Source organism: Staurois parvus, unplaced genomic scaffold (assembly GCF_062004578.1).
Source record: "Staurois parvus isolate SC_StPar_1 unplaced genomic scaffold, SC_StPar_1.0 ptg000054l, whole genome shotgun sequence".
In the NCBI taxonomy this organism is placed as follows: domain Eukaryota; kingdom Metazoa; phylum Chordata; class Amphibia; order Anura; family Ranidae; genus Staurois; species Staurois parvus.
This window is the reverse complement of record NW_028317850.1, coordinates 217,111-240,177: the sequence shown is the minus strand read 5'-3', so window position 1 is coordinate 240,177 and position 23,067 is coordinate 217,111. Positions and strand designations below refer to the sequence as shown.

Sequence of the window (23,067 nt, the reverse complement as noted above, 5' to 3'; positions counted from 1 at the left end):
GCCTTTCAGTGCCCATCAGTGATGGCTGTGAATGCCTGTCAATACCCATCAGTGCTACCTATCAGTGCCCATCACTGCAGCCTCATTAGCGCACATCAGTGAAGAAGAAAAATTACTCGATTACAAAACTGTATAACAGAAAGTAATTCCAAAATTTTCAGTTGTTTTTCAAAACATAAAAACCGACTGATTAAATACAACCAAAAGAAAGCTGTCTCAAAAAAATGTAATATGGGTACAGTGTTGCATGACCGCGCAATTGTCATTCAACACTGACAGCGCTGAAAGCTGAAACGTGGCCTGGGCAGGAAGGGGGTATAAGTGCCCTGTAGGCAAGGGGTTAATTTCCACCTTAACTAGTTACCGACCGCAGATAGCCGAATGACGGCTAAACTGCGGCCGGCCAGTTCTGAGTGGACGTCATATGACGTCCTCCTAGAACGCGCTCTGGGGCGCGCACCCGGCGATCTCCATGATCGCTGTGTCCTACGGACACAGCTGATCACGTGATGTGGTAAAAGGCCAATCATACCGGCCTTTTACCACTTGATCAGCGGTGTCCAATGACACGCTGATCACAGGGAAATGCAAGTGCCGCTTCTCGGCTGCACTTTCCTCACGCTGTCAGATCGTGAGGAAAGTACTGCGGAGAACCGGCAGTTGTCAGAGCGGGGATCGGCACCGATCATCAGGGCACTGATGATCAGTGCCCTGATGATCGGTGCCCAGCAATGCCACCCGCAAGTTCCGCCCACCTGTGCCCAGCAGTGCGCCCACTAGTTCCGCCCACCTGTGCCCAGCAGTGCGCCCACTAGTTCCGCCCACCTGTGCCCAGCAGTGCACCCACCTGTGCCCAGCAGTGCACCCACCTGTGCCACTCTGCAGTGTCACACACCTGTGCCCAGAAGTGCCACCCACCTGTGCCCACCTACCAGTGCCACCCACCAGTGCAGCCCAGCAGTGCTGCCAGTCAGTGCCCAGCAGTGATGCCAGTCAGTGCCGTCTATCAGTACCCATCATCAGTGTCACCTATCAGTGCTGCATATTAGTGCCGCCTATCCGTGCCACCTCATTAGTACTACCTATCAGTGCCCTTTAGTGCTGCCCATCAGTGTTGCCTTATCAACGCACATCAGTGAAGGAGAAAAAATACCTGTTTGAAAAATTTTATAATAGAAACAAAGAAACTTTTTTTTTTTTTCAAATTTTTTGCACTTTTTCAATTTATAGCGCAAAAAGTAAAGCGCCCAGTGGCGATTAAATACCACCAAAAGAAAGCTCTATTTGTGAGAAAAAAATGATCAAAATTTCATATGGGTACGTTGCATGACCGCGCAATTGTCAATCAAAGTGGGCAGCGCTGAAAATTGGCCTGGTAAATAAGGGGGTATATGTGCCTGGTAGGCAAGTGGTTAATCAGCCACAGGACCTGTGTAAATAATGTATTCAGTTTTGAATGGATGAGGTGACAACCCTAGCGGTGAATGTGCCTAGAAATGCAGGTTTCCCGCAGCACATTTGGTGTGAACATGCCCTTGCGCTACCCAAAATGGAAAACAAGGTTTTTCCCTTTAGTTCTACTTCTAGACGTACTGGGGACCCCTGCCTGCTCTGCGAACTAGGCCTCGACCTTGTAGCATCTACAAATCATCAGCACCTGCAAAGCTAACACTCGCTGTTCTTGGCCCCAACTCCTGAAACATGAACAACTATTTTCACAAACGTTTATTGCAGGAGTACAAAGCCGCTAACATGACAAGCATGGACACACAATGTGTTTGGCAAAATGGCGGCAGGCCACCTCGCTAACGTCCCTGCACCAGGGATGCCGGGAATTGTAGTCCAACAACGGCCATGTACGCACACCTGGACCAATCCCTGAAGATAAATACGGGTGGAACCAAAAGAAACAAACTCCATTTCCCATGATGCCTCTCATTCGTTGACGTCTCGCGATATATTTAGCAATCCTATGAACAAATCTATACTGTACATTCATGCATGTAAACACTGTACACCAGGAATGCAACAGTCGCCATACGCCTAGTACGGGCCCAAAGGGAGTTCATAGTATGGCTACAAATTGATGGGAGCCCGGTTTCTGCGGCTGCGCAACTCCTTGCGCCGAGTGCGCTCAGCCAATAGGAAGAAATCACATGCTGACAAGCGGACCAATAGGCAGGCGGGGAGCGATATTTAAATTGTTTGTTGGGTTTCCTCGGTAGACGGTGTAGAATTTCTGGTGATCGGAAGGAAGCGGAGCTGGTCGGTTGGCGGCAGGGGCTGGCGCGATAGTAATCATGGCTACCCGCCGGGCTGCTGTAAGTACGGTGTGTGTGGCGTCTTTCTGTAGTTCGCGGTGCTATGGCTGGCTATAGGGCGTCATTCGGTGCAGATTTACAGAGCTCTGTGAGGCCTAAGCTGCGGGACGTTCCTGAGCATGACCGGTGTGGGGCAGTGTGATCACCCCTTCCTGTGTGAGCAATCCCCGGGCCTGATCCTGGACTGCTAGAGCAAGGAGGCCGGCTACAGGGAGGGTGTGCTGCTGTATGGGGGGGAGGTGTTGCTGTATGGAAGCCGCTCAGCACCTTCCCTGCCTGAATATTGGTGGCATCCATGATCCAGTGACATGGAATGAGTTCCTTCTCCCCAAACAATCCATTCATCCACTTCCTGGCCCTGGAGTCGCAGGAAACTTTCCCTGCCCCTTCTAATGTGAGTTCCTGAATCTCTCCTCTTCCCTTTGTTTTGGAATGAGGTTAGTTGTGGCCATGTACACTACACATCCCAGAGTACATCCTTCTCTCAGGAAGGAGAGCAGTATGTTCCAACATATGGGGGGATCCTAGCTCCCCTGTAATAGGAAGTCAGATTGCCACAGAAAAAGGAGTTGGAGGATGAGAGGTGTGTTTGTGTGTTTATGAATAAATAAAGTTGGGAATATTCTTTATCCCTTCACATTTGTGTGGTCCATAATTCTCATGGGTATGAGCCTGTTCATTTGAATGGACTCCTGTGCCCTGGGCCACACAGGGCCGTAGTCTTTGCACTACTTTAGCAATCACAGCCCACCCAGAACTGAGGTTCCCAGTACAGTTGTGATTTTCAGTGTGGGTGGAGTAGAATTAATGGCACCTGCCTTCCTGTGTGTGGGTGGTGCAGCTCCAGTCATTTGTGAGGGTGGTGCAGCAGCTGCACCTGAAGATGTGAACTAGGGGTTAGTATCGTGTTTATGTGACATACTCTCCATTCTTGACTCTCATCGATTGGTATGAGGATCTGCCTGATTTAACTGCTAGCCTACAGGGCACTTATGCCAATTTCCAGCTTTCAGCGATGTTGCACTTTGATAATTGTGCAGTCATGCAACACTGTACCCATATGAAATGTTTATATTTTTTTTTTTTTTTTGTGTGTGACCGCTTTATTTTGGTGGTATTTAATCACCTCCTGAGTTTATTTTTCTTAAACAAACCTAAAACCACTGAATTTTGAAGAGAAGTTTTTGTTCTAAAATTTTGTGAAGTGAATTTTCTCCTTCACTGACGTGTGTTAATGAGGCACTGAAATGTGGCACTGCTGGGGCTACACAGATTATCGGGGCACACGTGTACATGTCCCCTCTGAGGGATGCTTGTTGTTGGCTCTCCTCTCGAGCTGTCAGCGTGACAGCTCGTTGGGGGAGAAATGCCGACAACCGGCATTTCCCTGTTTACATGTGATCAGCTGTGATTGGACACAGCTCATCACATGACCAAGCTGACATCTTCAGCTCTTTCTGTTGATCAGTGATCCACTGTGTCTGCTCCCTGAGCCGCGCATGCTCTGTTAGAATGGGAGAACGTCATGATGTCCTCCCAGAACAAGAGAACCGCCTTGCATCCGTCATTTTTACTATATGGTGGGCAGGAGGCGGTTAAAGGGGAAACTAAACTCTCAATCTGTAGTAATTCTCTTTGTGCTGCTGGCCTTAGTACAGGGCTGCTCAGCCTGTGGCCTTCTGCAGAGGGCCTCTGATATGGCCCTCTACTTCAAACCATGGAAGTGCACTCCTAGTTCTGGTGTACAAGATATGCTGGTAGTCTATAGCAAGTGCACATGCAGTGTGGGTAAACTGTAGCACATCTGTTAAAACATCCTTATACGGGGCTCAAGATAGTAAGGCCTTGTTTGGGGGGGGGGGGGGGGGGGTTGTAAAACCCCATGCCTGATGCAGGTTTTTACCACATCTGGTGTAGTCAGGGCTTGCAATGGTGACTTCACCCCATACTCCAGGGGGCCTGTGAGGCCTCTCACATTGTCCTTTCCCCTTGGACAGGAGAGGCAACTAGCTTCTCTCCCTCCCACCAGCTTTCAGTGGCTGCAGATGGAAAATGTTCAAAATATAAAAATTAGTCTGGCTGAAAGACAAAAGTTCAACCCTTAATGTTATAATCCTACACCCACAGTTGATCCAGAGGAAGGCAAAAAAACCCAGCAAAGCATGATCCAATTTGCTCCTGCAGGAGAAAAAATTCCTTCCTGATCCCCCGAGAGGCACTCGGATATTCCCTGGATCAACTTTACCTATAAATGTTAGTATCCAGTTATATTCTGTGTATCCAAGAAAGAATCCAGGTCTTTTTTAGGACAATCTACTGAACTGGACAGAACCAACTCTTGAGGGAGTCTATTCCACATTTTCACAGCTCTCACTGTGAAGAAACCTTTCCGTGTTTAGAGATTAAATTTCATTTCCTCCAGACGTAAAGAGTGCCCCTTGTCCTCTGTGATGACCTCAGGGTGAATAACTCTACACCAAGTTCACTATGTGAACCACTGATGTATTTATACATGTTGATCATATCCCCCATTAATCTCCTCTTCTCAAGAGAGAATAAATTCAGTTCCTCTAATCTTTCCTCATAGCGGAGCTCCTCCATGCCTCTTATCAGTTTAGTTGCCCTGCTCTGTACTTTCTCCAGTTCCCCAATGTTCTCTTTTGTGAATTGGTGCCCAAAACTGAACTACATATTCCAGATGAGGTCTTACTAATGATTTGTACAGGGGTAATATATCTCTCTGGATATCCTCTTTTAATACAAGATGATTTTGCTTGCTTTAGAAATTGCAGCTTGGCATTGCAAGTGGGTTTTTTTTTTTTTTTTTTTTTTTTCCTGCAACTGGTAACCTTTTGAAGAGCAAGGGCCACTTAAGTGATTTGTTACAGTACCCATGCCTTAGTAAATGGATAGGAAGGTTTTGTTTTTTTTAAAGCACTTTTAGTTAATACTGGTTTTATACTTATTTTGATGCATTCATATAGTATGGTTGCTTTTATACAGCTTTTTGGCGTTTTATTTATTTTTTTATATGATCTGTATTCAGGACCCCTATTTGGTCCTGCACGTTTATAATAAAGTGACTTTCTGATTGTGTAAGTACAGCTGAAGGCTGTATTATAATTTGCCTTTAGCCCCCCTTTTTTCTGTAGCAAACACACTGTCCTGTATCCATAAGTATGTTCCACTTGTTGTTGCCCCACACTTTGTGTTAATGTAGCCTTGCTCTGCAGACTGTCAGTGTTTTACATCCAGCTATGTGCATTCACCAGCATAGCAATAGTCTTTAGACCAAGGCAAAATGGTGGCGGCCGACTCGCATATGCGTAGTGTTCTGCGGTGGCCATTTTGCGCATGCGCGGTGCGCTCCGGTCTTTGGCAAGATGGCGGCCGTTAATAGGCAAATCGCCAGTATACAGTATAAATAGCACACAAGACGTCTACCTGCATGGCACACCCCTTCTGAAGATGTACTAGTGTACGAAACGTGTCTTGGAGGAGCCTGCAAGCTTTGACGTCAGAGATCCGGCGGCCTCATTTGATCACTAGCTGGTTAGTGCTCATAACAAGTTGCTGCATTTTTTTTTTTTCCTACCTATTGCTCTGACACGGCTGTTGGCATGTTCAGCATTTAATGTAAGAGGATATATATATTTCTTTGCTGCTGCAGAATATCCTTCATTAAATTTTTCTAACATTACTAAACTATGGGCATTTCCATTTGTTGCTCTGCATTGAGCATTTAATCCCCCAGAGCTCCCCTTGGTGACCATTCCACTGCACTGAAGAGACTGCACCCATGTCCTTAAAGTGGACCTCCAGTTTGAGAACATTTATCAAGACTATGTCCCTTCATCCTAGGCTGGCTCTATCCTGAAAGGGACCCCCTGGCAGACCTCCATTTTGTTGATATATTGCGCAATTTGTTTGCGCTTCCAGTAAGTGCGCATTTTATACATACCTTGCCCCTCACCGAGTCTTACTTCAACTACGACCGTGGGAATATTATATCACCTGAGCTCTTATTTTTGTAGTCTAACCCATTTATGAACATTGCCACCATAAATTTGTCCGAATTGCACCCAGCGCTGCACTTATTTTAGTTACATAAACCTGCTCCCACCCAGTTATAGGTCTATTCTAACTACTTTGTAAAGGAACGATGTCTCTACTTTGGGTATGCTGAGGTGCCTCAGTCCAGTCACATGATCTTGCCAGCAGTTTGTCTAGAGGAGATTGCCAGTGGCTGCGGAGCCTGGGTGATGACACTCATAGGCTTATGGGGCATCCATTGTTGGCTGCCCCTCTTCTACACTGAAGCCAGCACTGGGATCCGATCATGTGTACCCTCAGCATAGGTAAGTATAGTCATCTTTCCATTTGTAGAATGGGGTGTGAGTAGGATTTCACTGGAATGCGCTTTTTTTTTTTTTTTTTTTTTTTTTAAATATATATATATATATATATATATATATATATATATATATATATATATATATATATATATATATATATATATATATATATATATATATATATATATATATATATATATATATATATATAGAGTTGAATCGTGTTTTCAGCTTGCGGTGATCACATACAGTTTAGTTCTGCTTATTTCAAACTGAATTGATTGATCAGCTGTATCCTTATTTCATTTTGAAGTTAAAGAATTGTATAGTATGCAGGGGTGTGGAAATTTTTGAAAAAGCTACTTGTCCAGGGACTAAATCAGTGTCCCAGTCTACTTTGTCCTGCATGAGAATCTACTGGTCCTGATAAACAAAAAAATCAATATTAACCAAAACCGTATTTAATCCTGAGATGCTGTTAGGAATGTTTGGTACTCTTAAAATCAAAAGTGCTCTATGGTAACTTAAACATTTTTACTTTTTTTTTTTTTTTTTTACATTGCTCTGTATGTCCCCTACCTGCCGGTCTCCAGCACTGCACCCAGCAACTAGCAGGGAGGGGAGAGACCGTGAAGTGTAATGAGCACCAATTGGGTGCTCATTAGGGTAGTGTCTGGCTTATCCTTAATCCTTTTTGATGCCAGATCCATTTTTTTTTTTTTTCCATTTGTTTAAAAAGAGTTTTAGGCTTTAAGATTACACAACCCCCAAACATCATATTTTCTGAAGGCAAAAACCCTAGAGAGAATAAAATGGTGGTAGTTGTTTGCATGATATTGCAAAGATCTAGCAAACAGTTTCAGTAAAATCTACTTTATTTTAGGGCACAAAAAGCAATTTTTTTTTTGTAAGGTCCTCTGTGACGGTGCATGGCATCAGACCCCAGCCCTTCTTACCAACTCGTGACTGCAGGACCAGCCGATCTCACACCACACTGTCACGTTGTGTAACAATGCCATTCTCAGCTGCGCCCTGCACAAAGATTTTCCAGCTCGTGGGACCACAACCTGTGCCAGCAGCCTGAGAGCGATTGTTACTGGGTCAGGTTAATTACACAATTAACCCTTCACACTGCCACACCACCTTTTTACAGAGGAGGAAACTCACAAATCTTAGTATAAACGTCTGTTATACACCCTGTCACCACAGACAGATTTATTCAGAGGATTTTCACATACAGTAGCACTCTTCAGAGACAGGGATTCTTCAGTTCGCATTAAAAGCTTTAGACCCCACACTTTTCAGAAAATAGGATTTTTTACTAAAAAGGTCAAAATGGTGTAATTTAAAAGATTTGACAGAGCAACAAAACAGAGATAAGAAGTTCAGAAGGCAGAAGTTCTTGGTTTAAGTCCAACTGTCCGAACAAAAGTCTGCTTTGCTCTCAAGTCTGAGATGGTTCCTGTTCGATGTTAAAGAGCTTCTTTTTCTCCAGGCTCAGTCTTTCTATCATCTCAAAGGGGTGTCTCTTGAGAACAAATGACCAATCGTCCCCCCCCCCCCCCCCCCCCCCTTCATTACCAGGCCAATTTTCAGCTTTCAGTGCTGTCGCACTTTGACGATTGCGCGGTCATGCAAGATTGTACCCTTATGAGATTTTTCTTTCCCTTTTTATTTATTTATTTTTTTCCCCCCCTCACAAATAGAGCTTTCTTTTGGTGGTATTTAATTGCCGCTGGGCACTTTACATTTTTTGCACTTTGTTTATAGTGCAAAAAGTAAAGAGATTTTTTTTCTTTCAATTATAAAATTTTTCAAACCATTTTTCTCCACTGATGTGCGTTGATAGGCAGCATTGGGCAGCACTAATGAGGTGGCACGTATAGGTGGCACTGACTGGCGCAACTGCTGGGCACTGACTGGCAGCACTGCATTGGTGGGCACAGGTGGGTGGCACTTCTGGGAACTGGTGGGTGGCCCTGCTGGGCACCAATCAGGGTACTGGTCATGAGTGCCCTGATCGGTGCTGATCCCTGCTCTGACAACTGCTGGTTCTCGGCAGTACGTTCCTCGCGCTCTGACAGCATGAGGAAAGTGCAGCCAAGAACCGGCAATTGCATTTCCCGGTGATCGTGTCATTGTACATTGCTGATCACGTGGTAAAAGGCCACTGTGATTGGCCTCTTACCACATCGCGTGATCAGCTGTGCCAGATCCTCACCATGTCCTCTTCTGACATTGACAGCTGGCTGCTTTTACTGAGTTTAGGAAGCCAGCCCCTGATGCTACCAGGTGCACCCTCTATTTGATGTATAGAAGCTGCTGGCTCTCGGGAGGCCCTAGGAGCAGAGCATATCAGTCTCTGCTAGAGTAGGGTGTCAGTGGGTAGGAACACTAATTTAAAAAGTAAGCAAACTAAAGGGGTGGCATGTTGCAAATAAGGAGGGTTTAACAGGGAAAGTATATAGTCAGCTTTACTATAGATGAAAGGGTTTGCTTCAATATGTTTAAACATAGTTGAAAGATTGTATCATATAGGTCCAGCTACATTTACTAACAATGGCCTTTCTGACTTGTAAACGGGTGGCTTAGGAAGAGTCACATTGCATGGTGTTGCACAGTACTATGGCTGGTTTTTAAGATGATGGCACACTTTAAAACCCTGTGAGTGTAACCAATGGCTTTTCATAACTGAGCTCCTCCAGCCCCCTTAACTTTGCCCTTGGACTCTCTCCAGTTTGAAGATATCCTTGGTGACCAAAACGGCCTTCTCAAGATGTGGCTAAACCAGACTTTTGTAAAGTGATAGGATTTGCTTTTATCTCTTGGCATTAAGTAACCTTTTTAATGCTAGCCTTGCTTTCTTAAGGATGAAATTGCATCCTATTACTCTGTGTGATCTAAAAGGACCCCCCCCCCCCTATCCTTTCCATCTTCAATTAATTACTCCCAGCAAGTAATCTGCATGCATATCTTGCGCTCACAACCTTTTTTTTTTTTTTTCTTTTTTTCTTTCCAGATTCCACGTGAAGCAGACAATGCTGTTGGAGCAATGAGATCAAAGGCCCAGCTGAACGGTAGAAGAGCTGCTCTAGGAGAAATTGGTAACAAGGTGACAGTGCGAGGTGGAAAGCAGCCTGCGGTTAAGGTATTGTACACCCAATTTTATACAGACTGGTAATTGGGAACCATTTACAAAAATTTCACTTTTCAGAGTTTAATTTACAGAACTCCAATGCAACATCAAAGCCTGCTACTACCAAAGTGTCAAATGTGAGTGTGAAGCCAAAAGTTGTACCTGTGACAGTGATTGAGGCTCCCCCACAAGTGAAAGTAAGTTAGAATGAAAGTTATAACAAGGTTACTGCCTAGAACACCAGTAAATTAGTTTCCTGTAACTGAACTTTGCTTTCCTTAGCAGACAAACTGTATTAGATTTTAAAGGTGTCATAGTAATCTGGTGTACTGACTTCTGACATGTTTGGCTTGTTAAGGAAGCCTCTCCAGTTCCTATGGATGTGTCCATGAAGGAAGAGGAGGAACTGTGTCAAGCTTTCTCTGAGGTTCTAAACAATGTGGAAGACATTGATGCTGATGATGGTGGTAATCCACAGCTCTGCAGCGAGTATGTCATGGATATCTACAACTACTTGAGACAGCTAGAGGTATTATGTTTACTAAAATGAGACCTGCTTTAAGGCATTTGGGGCACAAATTATCTGCATGTCTGTAAATGCATATACAGTAGGTGACTGGACTCTCCTTCTATATGCCATCTTAACTGATTAACAAAATATCCTATTCTAGCTGTACACACGGTTTGGCCACTTAGTGTTGAGTCAGAAACAAAAATGAGCCACGGCTGGCCCTGGCACCAGCTGGCTGGATAAGTAAAAACTTGATTTAAGTTGGCTGAACTGTGCATTCTATGAAAGCAGTTGCTGTCTGGGTTATCCAGACAGCTGTGACTACACCAGCCAGCAGTTCAGATTTCACCATCCACATGGTTTAACTTGGATGGGGATATCTCTCTAATGGGGGCTAATAAAGTAGACCTCTACACATGTGGCTATCCTTGGGAAGCAGTCCTTTGACAGTTGTGATTGCACTTGATATTGTGCTAATGGTGGTTTGTTTGTTTTTTTGTTTTGTTTTTTTTTTTTGTAGATTCAAACCATGGTAGATTTTGGTCTTTGACAGTTAAGTAATTAGAATATATTAAATCTAACTTTCTGGAAATGCAGACATTGGTCTGCACAGTTTTTTTTTTTTTTTTTTTTCTTTGCTTTAAGAAAACCATTAGTTTGTTGAATTGAACTTAACCCTTTAAAGTATTGCACCAGCCCTGCATGGACTTTTTTTTTTTTTTTAACTTTTGGACAGCTGGGCAGGGGGGGGGGGGGGTGTGAAGATCCTTCCCCTGCTAGTTGTCAAAACAGGGATGCAGGGGCTGATCCATTCATAACATGTTTACACCCTGAATATGGGCATAACTTGTTACAAAAAGTGAACTTTATAATGTCTTGACTGCCTAACTTGGGAGGGGGTATTTGCAGTGTGGAAGTTCACAATTTGTCATTTACCACAGGTCAAGCAGTCCATAAAACAAAGATATCTAGAAGGAATGGAGATCAATGAACGCATGAGAGCCATCCTGGTTGACTGGCTGATCCAGGTTAACTCTAGGTTCCAGTTGCTTCAAGAGACTCTATACATGGGTATTGCTATTATGGATCGGTTTCTTCAAGTAAGTTGCCTTTTCTTAAATGGAATTGTGGGTACCCTGACCAGTAAAGAATCTGCAGGCCTCGTATGGGGGGAAAAAAAAAGTCAGCGTAGCTATTTACTTGTATAGCACTAGCAATATTACACAGATTGGAAGGACCTTGAGGGTAGGGACCGATGTTAAGTCCCTAACTCTCATACATGGGGCCAACGTGGACAGGAGCCAATGAACCTACCAGCATGTCTTTAGTGTGGGAAGGAACAGGAGTACCTGGATGCAAACCACAGGCCAGTAGTGTGCTATGGTTGGGATTTGAATTGATGACCCAAGTGCTAATCACTGTGCTGTCCAATAAGTTACTGTCACTTAAAGCATTCAAGTTGTTGGTACTGCTGATCTTTTTAATTTGGCTGTCCCAAGTACTAAAGCCAGAGATGGTCACCCTAGAGACCTCAGGGCAGCAATGGCACCCTACATACGTAGTACAAGCTGTTCTAAATATTAAACTCTTCCCCCTAGGTTCAACCTGTCTCCCGTGGCAAACTCCAGCTGGTTGGTGTGACTTCACTCTTTGTGGCTTCCAAATATGAAGAAATGTACAGTCCAGAAGTTGCAGACTTTGTTTATATCACAGACAATGCCTATACAGCTTCCCAGATTAGGGAAATGGAGATGTTTATCCTCCGTGAGCTCAACTTTGACTTGGGACGACCACTTCCCCTTCACTTCCTTCGCCGCGCATCCAAGTCATGCAGTGTAAGTTTGCATAAAGCAGCCAATTTCATGGCAGTTTAAGGGCACTTGGCATGGTGCTTTAGGTTAATCGCATAGTTATGTTGAATCATAAAATAAAAATTGTTTTACTGCCACCTCAAGATGCTGGCAAATGCTTCCTCAGTTTTTGTTGGTGTTCTAGGTTGGATGCCCTCTTCCATTCTTCAAAACTTTTTTTTTTTTTTTTTTCTCTAGCCTACAGAAACTTTTTTTGGTATCTTCAATTAGGGATTCTCACTCAGTACAGCACTGGGGTGGTCTGAATATTGGCTATACAAATCGGTGCTTCTTTGCACTGGCCAGACCTTACTAGACAGTTGCTAGCCTAGAATGTGACCTTTGAGCTCTTGCAATGTGGTGATTTTTGTTATTTTTACCACTAGCTGCAGAGTACATCCTGGGGTCCAGGGCTTTGGTACAACTCTAGGTGTAACCCTGTCATTTATGCACTAGGAGTTGCCTCACTGTACTGGTTTGGTGAGCTTTCACACTTCCCCTAGTGTTTACTACAGTGAGTTAAGGATGAGGGGAATGCTTTGCTGTACAGGGCAGGCAAGATGATTCCTGAATCAAGGTTGGGTAGGCCATTTGGTGTTCAGGCCAGAGACCACATCCCAGGTGTAAAGTGGATGGGTCCTGCTCTTATGTGAAACACTGGGACTATAATACAAATTCCTTTTTGTAGGGATAACTCTGTAGTCCAGATTGACTTTTGGATTACCTTTTGGGCAGCTACAATTTGAGAGTTTGCACTGTGAAAGGATTCATTGGATCTCATGCATGACCACACAACCTTCACCTTCCTGAATTCTGAAGCCTGGACCTTGTCTTCAGGTCTGGGTTGCGGTGTTGAGTTGTCTAGTCGGCTACCTCCCTTTATCCTTAATGTCACAGAAAAAGACCAGGTCCAAACTTTGTAATACAGAAGGTCTGACCACCCCATGGTGGCTGAAACTCTAGCATTGCAGGGGACTTAACATAACCTGGTTCAGCTCAGCGTGGGTACTTCTAGCAGTCCAGTGATACAAATAGTTCTTTTGGTCCTTCCTTGGTTCTTAGTGGCTGAACTGCTTTTGTTTCTAACTTCCTCTTCATGTATGGAGAATGACTTTTGTAGTTGCTGTAAAATCTGACTGAGTCCCATCCATTGTTTGTGCCCTGTGCATCTTTGTTGCAAGACAGGAATACTGGGAAAAGTGGGTGTTGCAGGGCTAGCTTGCTTCCCCCAACCCTCCTCCCCACAGAATAAAAGGCAGTACGCCAGCCTCAGTCATTAGTATTTCCTCTGGATGGATGTAACCTGTTTCCTGGAACCATGTGAGAAGTTCTCTTCCCCAAGGCTGGTTGGAAGCTCTGTTGGGGAGGGATTTTTTTTTTTTTTTCTCCCCTCTTCTGTCTTCTAGGCCCCGCAGCACTCTTCTCCTAGAGGATTGGATATTAGGCTGACAGGCTTGACCCTTCCAGGGCCAGGACAGTGACATCCCTTTTGACCAGTGGGTCCCCCCTGTGGAGAGGGATGGGGCAGGGTGGATAGTCAGCCTTACCTTATCTGGAGACTGCATCTTGAGTTTAGGGTTTGCTGTCTCTGTCATCCAGTGTAGAGCAGTGTCTTTTGCAGACCAAAGGTCCTGACCCCAAGAGAAGAAAATGTGCAGTCAAATTGGGTTCTACTTGGAGCAAGTCCTTGTGCCGATCCTGTTAATCTTGTCAAGGAGGACTGTACCTCAGCTTGTGTCGGTAAAGCGTTGGTAATCGCGTTCAGTTCCTTCAAGACTAAAGGGTTTTAAAAAGAGAAGAAAATCCTGCCCCACCTTCCCCTTCCTCAAAGGAAGCTGGTCCTTCCACAGCCAAGACCTATATGCCTGTGAAACTCGGGATGGAATTCGTAGATAGAGCTTTTGGGGGTGAACTCCTCTGAATGTTCCCTCAGAAGAGGGAGATATCTCAGGTACTAGGTCATTGAGATACAAGCTCTCTGGAGGAAGTAGATGACTTGCTAAATGCCGTTTACAAAATGATAGAAATGGAAGACTGAGTCCATCTTTCCAGACATGACTTGATGTACAAAATTTTAAAATCTTTCCCTATGCTCTTCAAAGCTGTTGGGTTTCTTGCAGACTCTTCTGCAGAAGCAGAGTGGCAGCTAGAGCTTCAGCTCTAGTTCTTCTGCTAAAGATCACTTTGGCTTAAAACTTGGTCCAGTGATTCTGCCTCCAAGGCTTGGTTGTGTGCGCTGCCCTTTATGGGAGATGACCTGTTTGTTCCCGGGTTGCAGGAGGCATTGGATCACACGGCAGATAAAAAGGCTTTCCCAGAAAGAGCACAGGGTGTTGGGTAACGCTTGTGGCCAAAGGCAGCAAACTGAACTGGGTAAAGTGGCCAGGCCAAGGAAACATTAAGCAGGCAACAATGGAAAAATAGAGGAATCTTGTTTAATCCTCCAATGACTCCTTTCTCCCACTGGGGGGATCCAACCAGATATGGATCGGTTTGCCTCTCTCAAATGCAAATGTTCAGAGATTTTTCTCCATGGATGCGGTAGTGGCCTTAGATGCTCTAGCAAATCCATGGCCTTACAGTCTAGCTTACCCCCCCCCCCCCTTCAGATTAATCCCAGTGGTAATAAAAAAATTCAGCTGGAGAAGTTAGATCTCGTCCTGATGGCACCACATTGGCCTACATCCTTGGTTTGCCCTCCTGAAATCCCTAGCAGTTTGCCCTCCCTTGTTTCTTCCAAAAAGGGAGGATCTTCTGTCACAAGGACCAGTTTGTTGTCTGGGCTTGGACATGTTAAACCTCTCGGCATGATATCCAAGGGGCAGTTAAAGCAGGAAGGCTTTTCAGATGGGGTAGTCGAAATGTTGGTCAACTATCGTAAGCCAGTTACTAGAGCCACTTTTTTTTTTTTTTTTTTTTTTTTTTTTTTTTCCCCCACAATCACTACGGCTCGTAGAATAAGTGAGTTGCAAGCTCTATCAAAACCTTTTGCTGGTATTTGACAGGATTATTCTGAAAACAGACCTGGGTTTTTTACTGAACATAGCTACGACTTTTCACAGGTCACAAGACCTTGTGCTACCCTCCCTCTGTGCCTCTGCTGCCAATGGAAAGGAAGAGCATTTCTGTCGACTGGATGGAAGATGTCACTTGCATTACTTAGTTGTAACCAAACCATTCCGAAGGTCTGACTTATCCTCTTTGCAGGCAAACGTCAAGGTTTTCAGGCCTCTAAGCCAACTATTGCCAGATGGATGAAGCAAGCCATTTCTTGTTGCTACCAAACCAATGGATTGTCAGTGCCTTTCATTAATGCACATTCTACTAGGGCCTTATCCACATTCTGGGCAGAAGAACTGGTCCTTCCCCAGATCACATTTGCAAAGCAGCTACTTGGTCAAGCTTCTCGAGATTCGTTAAGCACTACTGCGTGGATCTCCTGAACAGTCGGGAGCAATCATTTGGACATAAGGTCCTCCAGGTGGTGGTCCCACCCTAGGTTGGTAAGTTCTTGCTTAACATCTAGTGAGCTGTTCTGGAAGACTACTTGGGAAAACTAGAGTGAAAACCAGTAACTCCATTTCTTGGCGTCTTCCAGGATAGCTGGGTTCCCACCCAATGCATTGTTATGCTGTTTGTCAGGTCTGTCCTTCAGTACTTGTGGTTTATTGAGGCTGGAGGACCACCTTTTTAATTCTGTGTGGGGTAACTGGTTTCCTTTCTCATGGGAGGAGCTCTACATCGCATGGGCTGGCCTGGAAATGGTTACCGGTAAGTAACTCTTTACCAGTGAAACTTTGTTCTGTGGGCAGCCAAGTGAAGGGGAAATCTAACTGTGTAAAATGGGATGCACAGCAGACATGACTACAGGTATGGAATGTTGCAATACTTTCTTCTCCTTCCCCCCCCCCCCCCCCCCCCCCTATCTACAGCAGTGTGCATGCTTGTCTGAACAGCCTAGATAATGCTCTTTGTTGGTGGTAACCGCATCTTATCAATTTTATAACATGCGCCCTTTTTTTTTTTTTTTTTTTTTTTTAAATGCAGGCTGATGCAGAGCAACACACGCTAGCAAAGTACCTAATGGAACTTACCCTTGTTGACTACGAAATGGTCCATTTTAACCCTTCTGAGGTTGCAGCAGCTGCACTCTGCTTGGCTCAAAAGGTCCTTTATGTTGGCAGCTGGGTAAGAAACAGATTTCCACATGCAAAGCTTGTGGTGGTTGTAATGGCTGACATTGCCTCTGTATAAGTGTGAAATATTTTTGACCTGCATTTTAACAATTTGACGACCGGCCTATGGCCAAATGGCGTCCGTAAAAATGTATTTGCTTTCTGGGAGGCTGCCATATGGCATCCTCCCGCACATGCGCAGTTCGCGCTTGCAAAGCCGTGCAGCGGCGCAATCTGTCACCGGCCGTGTACCTTGGACACGGCCGATGACAGATCTGAGTACCCCGTTGCTGGTACCATGTGACCTGCTGTGACCCATCGCAGCTGGTCACATGACGGTTGTATACAATGGATGCCATCCATTGTATGCTAGTGTCTAGCTGTGAATGTTCACAGCTAATCACATGCACATGTCATGTGATTAGCTGTGGCCAAATCACAGCTAAGCACACAACAAATACTGATCACTTCCCCAAAGTAGTACAAATTTTTTTTTTTTTTCTTTCTCGGTCACCAGTCGGTGTCCCTGATCACTGTCATGCCAGTTATATGATGATGCTGTACTGGTGACAGTATGGGCGAAAAAAATAATGACTTTTTTCATTTTCTGAAATTATGACACAACTTCAAAAAACTCGCCATTCCTCTTATGAAGTACATCTGTCTACTTTGCAAAAAGTGGTAATTTGGGGGATATCTGTACTATTCTGACATTCTTGGACCTCAAGAAATTAGATTGGCTGTCAGTACTTCAGGATTGATCAATATTCAGATCTATACCATAGTTTGAACTCTATGACTTTCCTACAAACTAAAAAATACATCCTAATTTGGGTTATTTTCACCAAAGACATGTAGTAGAATACATCTTGGCCTAAATTTATGAAGAACAATTATTTATTTGCAAACTTTTATAACAAACGTGTGGGTTTTTTTTTTTTCAAAATTCTTTTTTTTTTTTTTTTTTTTTTTTGTTAAGCAAAAAATAAAAACCCCAGCGATTAAATACCACCAAAAAGCTCTAGTTGTGTGAAGAAAATTATAAAATTTTAGTTTGAATGACAATTGCGCAGTCATACAACATTGTACCCAAAGTGTGAGCACTGAAAAATGGCCTGGGCAGGAAGGTGTAAAATTGCATGGTATTGAATTGGTTAAAATGGTTCAGGAAAGTGTATCTGCTGGAAACATAGTGAGTTGCCTGACACTGCTGCATTAACATGACAAGCAGTGTTAGCTGTGCCAGGAGTCTTCACTGCTGAGAATTGACACCTCTCCCTCCTAAGCATAAGGGATTATTTTCAGCAGGAGAACTGATGGTCAGAGCTGAAACTAGTAACTTCAGTAGAGGAGTTAAAAAAATATCTTTTTTTTTTTCTTTTTTTTTCTTTCAGGCAGGGTGTGGGGGGAATAGACCTGTAAAGGGTCTTCATGCGGTGTAGTTCCATGCCAAAGGTTTTTGTATTGGCCATATCTGTTCTGTATATTTGGATACCTCCTTTTTTCTTTTTTTTTTTTTTTTTGTTGACTTGTTAGGGGCCCACACAGCACCACTACACTGGCTACACAGAGGAAGATCTGACTCGGATCATGAAACACATGGCTAAAAATGTTACCAAAGTCAACCAGAATCAGACAAAGCATGTGGTAAGTGACTTGCTGATCCATCCAGAAACACTGCATAGCATAGTGTAAAGACATGGGTTTTTTGAGGGTTGGCTTTAGTAAATGGATTTCATAGAACGGAATGCCTGCAGTCTTCTGCACACTATTTGCTGCAATTTTTCAAACTAGCAATTTGCCACCCAGACCCACTGTATTGTGGGATGGGAAGGAGTTTCAGCAGCATATGAAGACATGTTGAGGCACACATACAGGTTTTTGTGAAGTACTAAAGGTAGCTGTAAATACTACAGTAGGGTAGTAAGGTTATGGGCCAGGAAACTGTTCAGAAAGGTAAACTTTCTTTTAGCTTGATGCAGCATTGCTTAATTTTAAGGCTTTGCCTTTAAGTTCTTTTATGAATTGGGTTGAACTTGCTGGTTTAGGGAGTGCATCTTGGCTACAACTATAAAGTCCGAAGCAAAAAAACTTCATTTTCTAGTGAGGGGCTAGATCCTTTGTCACATTGCTGCCCACCACCTGGGCACTTATCAAAAACTCATGAATTTCTCACTTGAGAGCCTTTCCTCCATTTGTGCATGGGGTGATATGAAATCTCTCCATTGGCACAGATGGTACTCTCATTTCTAGAGTTTCTACTCTAGCCAAAAGAATAGGGCTTTAGATAGATTTCCTCTGTATTGCTGTACTGATGCCATTAATTTTTGTTTTCAGGCTGTAAGGAATAAGTATGCCAGCAGCAAGCTGATGAAAATCAGTACACATCCTCATCTGATGTCACCAGTTATTACAGAACTGGCTGCAAGTTTGACTTCCCAGTAAACTAGCTTTGAAAACGGCTACCACTTTTGCACTTTTTTTGGAACTGCCAATCCAGGCATGAATGCTGCTGACTTTTGTAAATAGTTTTAGAAGTTTTAAGATTCTTATGCAACATTGACTGCTGGGACTCCTGAATACAAAATAAAATTTTTCCCTGTTTTTTAAAAGTGTTGTGGGTTTTTAATTTGCATTTTTAAGACTGTATGCTGGAAGGTTTCTCACTATGTCACCCTGATTTGTGGTTCATGGTGACTTGAAGGGGGAGGAAGCTATCTCATTACCACAGCAATAAAACCAGACCCAATGGTGACCTGTTTAAAGGGGTTCTCTACAGCAAGTATTAACCTTGCACTGATGCACAAACTGAATTGATTATATGGGACATTGCAATTTTTCCCACAGTCTAGAAGCATGCTTAGAGGACAATTTTTGGTCTAGAATTTTCTGCTTTGTGGGTTGACTTGGCTGTTAGGTTGGGGGTTCACTGGTCAGGATCGACTTCCATAAGTTTGGTTTTGTGTGTTTGGGGTGTTTTTTTTTTTGTTTTTTTTTTTTTTTTTTTTTTTTTTTTTGTGATTTCCCTCAAAAGGAATTCACTGCAGTCTACCATCTCAAAGATTTAACTTGGTTATACTAATGCCTAGTGTGAAGCCATACAGTGAAATGCATGTTATACCCATGATACATTGCACTGTACCCTCTGTATAGGCAAGTATGGCATTTAAATCTGCTTTATATGGATAAAGTGTATAGACAACAATTTGTGCATGTTCAATAAAGTGTTACATCTTACAAACATAGTACATATAAAATTGTTACAGAATGTGTCCTAACCCTGTAACATACAAGATCAATGCAGTCATATGCTGTTAATAAACCCCACAATTTAAAAGAGATGCTGCATCTCATCAATAGGGGGGGGCTGGGGTGTACTCTTTAAATAGTAATGCGATGATACCACTTATGGAGTTTTTTAAGAAGATTTCTAAGTGAGATGAGAAAATTCATTGAGCAACAAATACAACATATGTAATATTTACAATGTACATCCATCAGAACAGATGGTAACTAGAACAGATAATTCAAGGTACATACATCTGCCCGTAGAAATTGGAGGGAAGCATTTAACACCATGAGGGGCCAATCAATGAGGGGATCCCAGCAACACCAATAAGCAGACTGCACACCCTATGACAGTACCTGGTGCATAAATAGGTATATAAGGATTGAAGAGGGTATAGTAAGGTCTTGCTAAATGGATTATACCAATTATAAATCGAAGGATAAACGAACCTCCCTGTTGACCATAGTGGGGCTGCTGGCTATTGTCCTGGTAGGAAACCACCTGAGTCAGCCTGGAGAGGCAAATATTGTGTATAAGGGTCTATAAGAAAAACAAAGGAGGTGCAGTGTGTGTGGGTTTGGGGGAGCATGGAGGCCCAAACAGTCCACAGTTAAGACCCTGGTTTTAGAAAACTGGTAAAAACAGCTGATAAAGGAAACACAGGTATCAAACCTTGCCTGCAAATTCAATAAAGAGTCATAGGCCCTGGATCAGCCGCAAATAGTGACCTGACAGATTAATAATATGCCTTCTGGGGTGTAATACTGGTCTGTACTATGGCTTTCCTGGATAGTAGTAGATATCCTTTAGCCAATCGTATGAATCTGCAGAGGTATGTGCCATTCCCCTCCCCTCCCCCCCATGCTTAAATTTCTCTCAGTAAGACAAATGACATTTACTGTACCTATAAAGATGTGAAAAATGTTCAATACAAAGGCCTGAAATGCCACTGCCATGAGCCACTACTCCCAGGATGCCTGTGCCATTTGACATCACTGAACCGGTCCACACATGCATGCCACATTAAACCACCTTAAAGATGGTGGGGAATGCACCAGTGGGTGACACTTGGTGGCCATGTTGGACAGCCCTTCCTGGAAGCGGGCAGCATCAATAGAACGCGGCAGCCAAGTCCCTGTGTGGCAACACAGGGACCACGTCTGTGGTGCTAACAGCCACCCATTGATCACTGTGCCATCCATAACAGGGACCAAATGCCCACCCTACACAACCCCAAGCAGATGCATATCAATCAAATATAACAAATGGATATATTCCAGAATCATTAAATGGTGACAATTCAATACAGTAATACTGGCTCAGTTATACCACAGCCCCATGTGCTAAAATATGGAGGAACTTGAACAGGTGCAGAGTTCAACAAGCATGACTGTCAATGATTAAACTTATTATAGTAAGATTTTAATCAGATACAAAGGACTACTGGGTATAGATTACAAAAATGGTTTGTAGAATAAAATTTCATTGATGTCTGGTGTGCATGTAGCATTTGACCATTCAATCTGAAACCACTTTTTGCAGTATGTGTTTTATACCAGTTACCCCCTCTGGGCTCCTTGGGAATTACATCCAATACCATAAATGAAACCATAGTGGTATCAAATCTGAGTCGTAACTTCTTGAGTCTTGCCAACATAGAAGGCCCCATATTTGCAGGTCATAAGATATACCACGCCTTCTGTGTTGCAATCCATGCAAAGTTTAGGGTGGAAATCGCCCTGTTAGGTAGGGTGAATAATTTACCTGAATTGATACAAGGACATAGGTCACATTGGTTACATTTAAACATCCTTGCAGAATGGACCTTTGTATATATTGGATGAGGCATGTAATGGCGCTTAGTGAGTTTGTTGCGTAGAGATGTAGATTTCTCAAAACATCTTCCAGGACAACCCCTTGAGATGTAGAGCCTTATACAGGAAACCTGTACGCCCAGAACCTTAAAAGCTGGACCTCCAGGCCCCTCTATTCAGTTTTTAATAGTTCCTCCAGAAGGACAGATACATGTTCAAAGGAACCAGTATGGGAGCCCTAGGCTCAAGGGTGGTGCTGGTGTCTCCTGTTTTTGGTACAGTACCTCTTCTTTGCCTGGTGCGATCCCTCCATGTCTGCAGAGGAGTGGAGCTGTGCTCCTGGTGACCCCCCCCCCCCCCCAGCAACCCCCTGAGAGGTGCGGTCCACGTGCGCCCCCCCCCCCACGCCGTTTGTGGTGGCCTGCTGTGGAGCCTGGGGGCTGAGTCAGCTTCCTTGATTGCAGAGTGGGCAGCTGTGACTTCCAGGCGGCAAAGCAGCTGCACTCAAAGCTGGTCAACTGGAAGTTGTGGTGAAGTCATCGTCAGGAGACTCATGGTTCCAGTCTCCATAGCAGTGCATGCAACAGGCTCGGGTGGCTGGTGCGGTGTGAGACCTAGCAGAGGCTGTGGCTACCACACCACAAAGGACATGATGGAAGGCGTTGGCACCGCCAAGCAAGCAGGCCCCTAAAAGGAAGTGTGCAGTTTGTGTGGCAAAATTGGGTTGAGCTTGGGAAAAGCCATTATGCTGCAATTGTGTGGATAGTCTAATTAAGGATGAGTCATTTACAGCCTGCCATAGGTTTCTTACCACTATTAAGGATGACACGACAACTACATTTGTCATTTAGATCCCTGCTGGATAGAATGCAGATACCGCTGGGACCTTTAGACCCCGTCGGCGGGTACTGCGGTATCAGAAGTGTTGAGAAGGGAGGACGACGCAGAACAAGATCCTAGGTCCTTTGCTTCCTCACAGGCAGGTTTGGGCTCAGAGAAGGATAACGGTGAAGCTTGCTCCTCCAGAGGTTCCAGGTACAAATCGGCCCTTGATGTAGATGACCTCCTTAAGGCTATCTATGAAACCTTAGAGATCGAGGAGAACATATGTCTAAACATAACCTCATGTATCAGGGTCTACATGCTAAAAAGACTAGGGTCTTTCCAGTCCATAGTTCCCTGGTTGATACCATTAAGCTGGTGTGGAAAAACCCTAAATGGAAGCCCCTTTTTTTTTTTTTTTTTTGGGTAATCTTAAAAGGAGATTTTCTTTTTGATGAAGACAGATCCCAGGGATGGAACAAAGTTCCAAAGTTAGACGCCCCCTTATCTAAAGTCTCTAAAAAGATGGACTTAACTTTTGAAGATATGGAGTCCCTAAAGCAGTGGTTCTCAACCTTTCTAATGCCGCGACCCCTTAATACAGTTCCTCATGTTGTTGTGACCCCCAACCATAAAATTATTTTCGTTGCTACTTCATAACTGTAATTTTGCAGTGGGAGGACTAGCGCCCCATCACTGATGTCAGTGGGATGAATAGTGTCCCATCGTTGGTGTCAGTGGGAGGAATAGTGTCCCATCGTTGGTGTCAGTGGGAGGAATAGTGCCCCATCGTT

The 23,067-nt window shown here is 43.9% G+C and overlaps 1 protein-coding gene across 2 annotated transcripts; it reads left to right on the top strand.

The window, feature by feature from the left end:
* The first annotated feature begins 2,131 nt into the window (after positions 1-2,131).
* On the top strand, positions 2,132-18,960 carry CCNB2 (cyclin B2). 2 transcript variants are annotated; one of them, XM_089667666.1, is made up of 9 exons: positions 2,132-2,321; positions 9,696-9,824; positions 9,905-10,009; positions 10,171-10,341; positions 11,265-11,423; positions 11,922-12,158; positions 16,221-16,361; positions 17,885-17,995; positions 18,686-18,960. In XM_089667666.1, exons 1-9 carry the CDS (start codon positions 2,301-2,303, stop codon positions 18,791-18,793), a joined length of 1,182 nt encoding a protein of 393 aa, XP_089523792.1. In that variant the 5' UTR covers positions 2,132-2,300; the 3' UTR covers positions 18,794-18,960. The 2 variants fall into 2 exon arrangements, with proteins under 2 accessions (XP_089523792.1, XP_089523793.1); XM_089667667.1 differs by lacking the exon at positions 2,132-2,321 and adding an exon at positions 5,722-5,873.
* Positions 18,961-23,067: the final 4,107 nt, after the last annotated feature.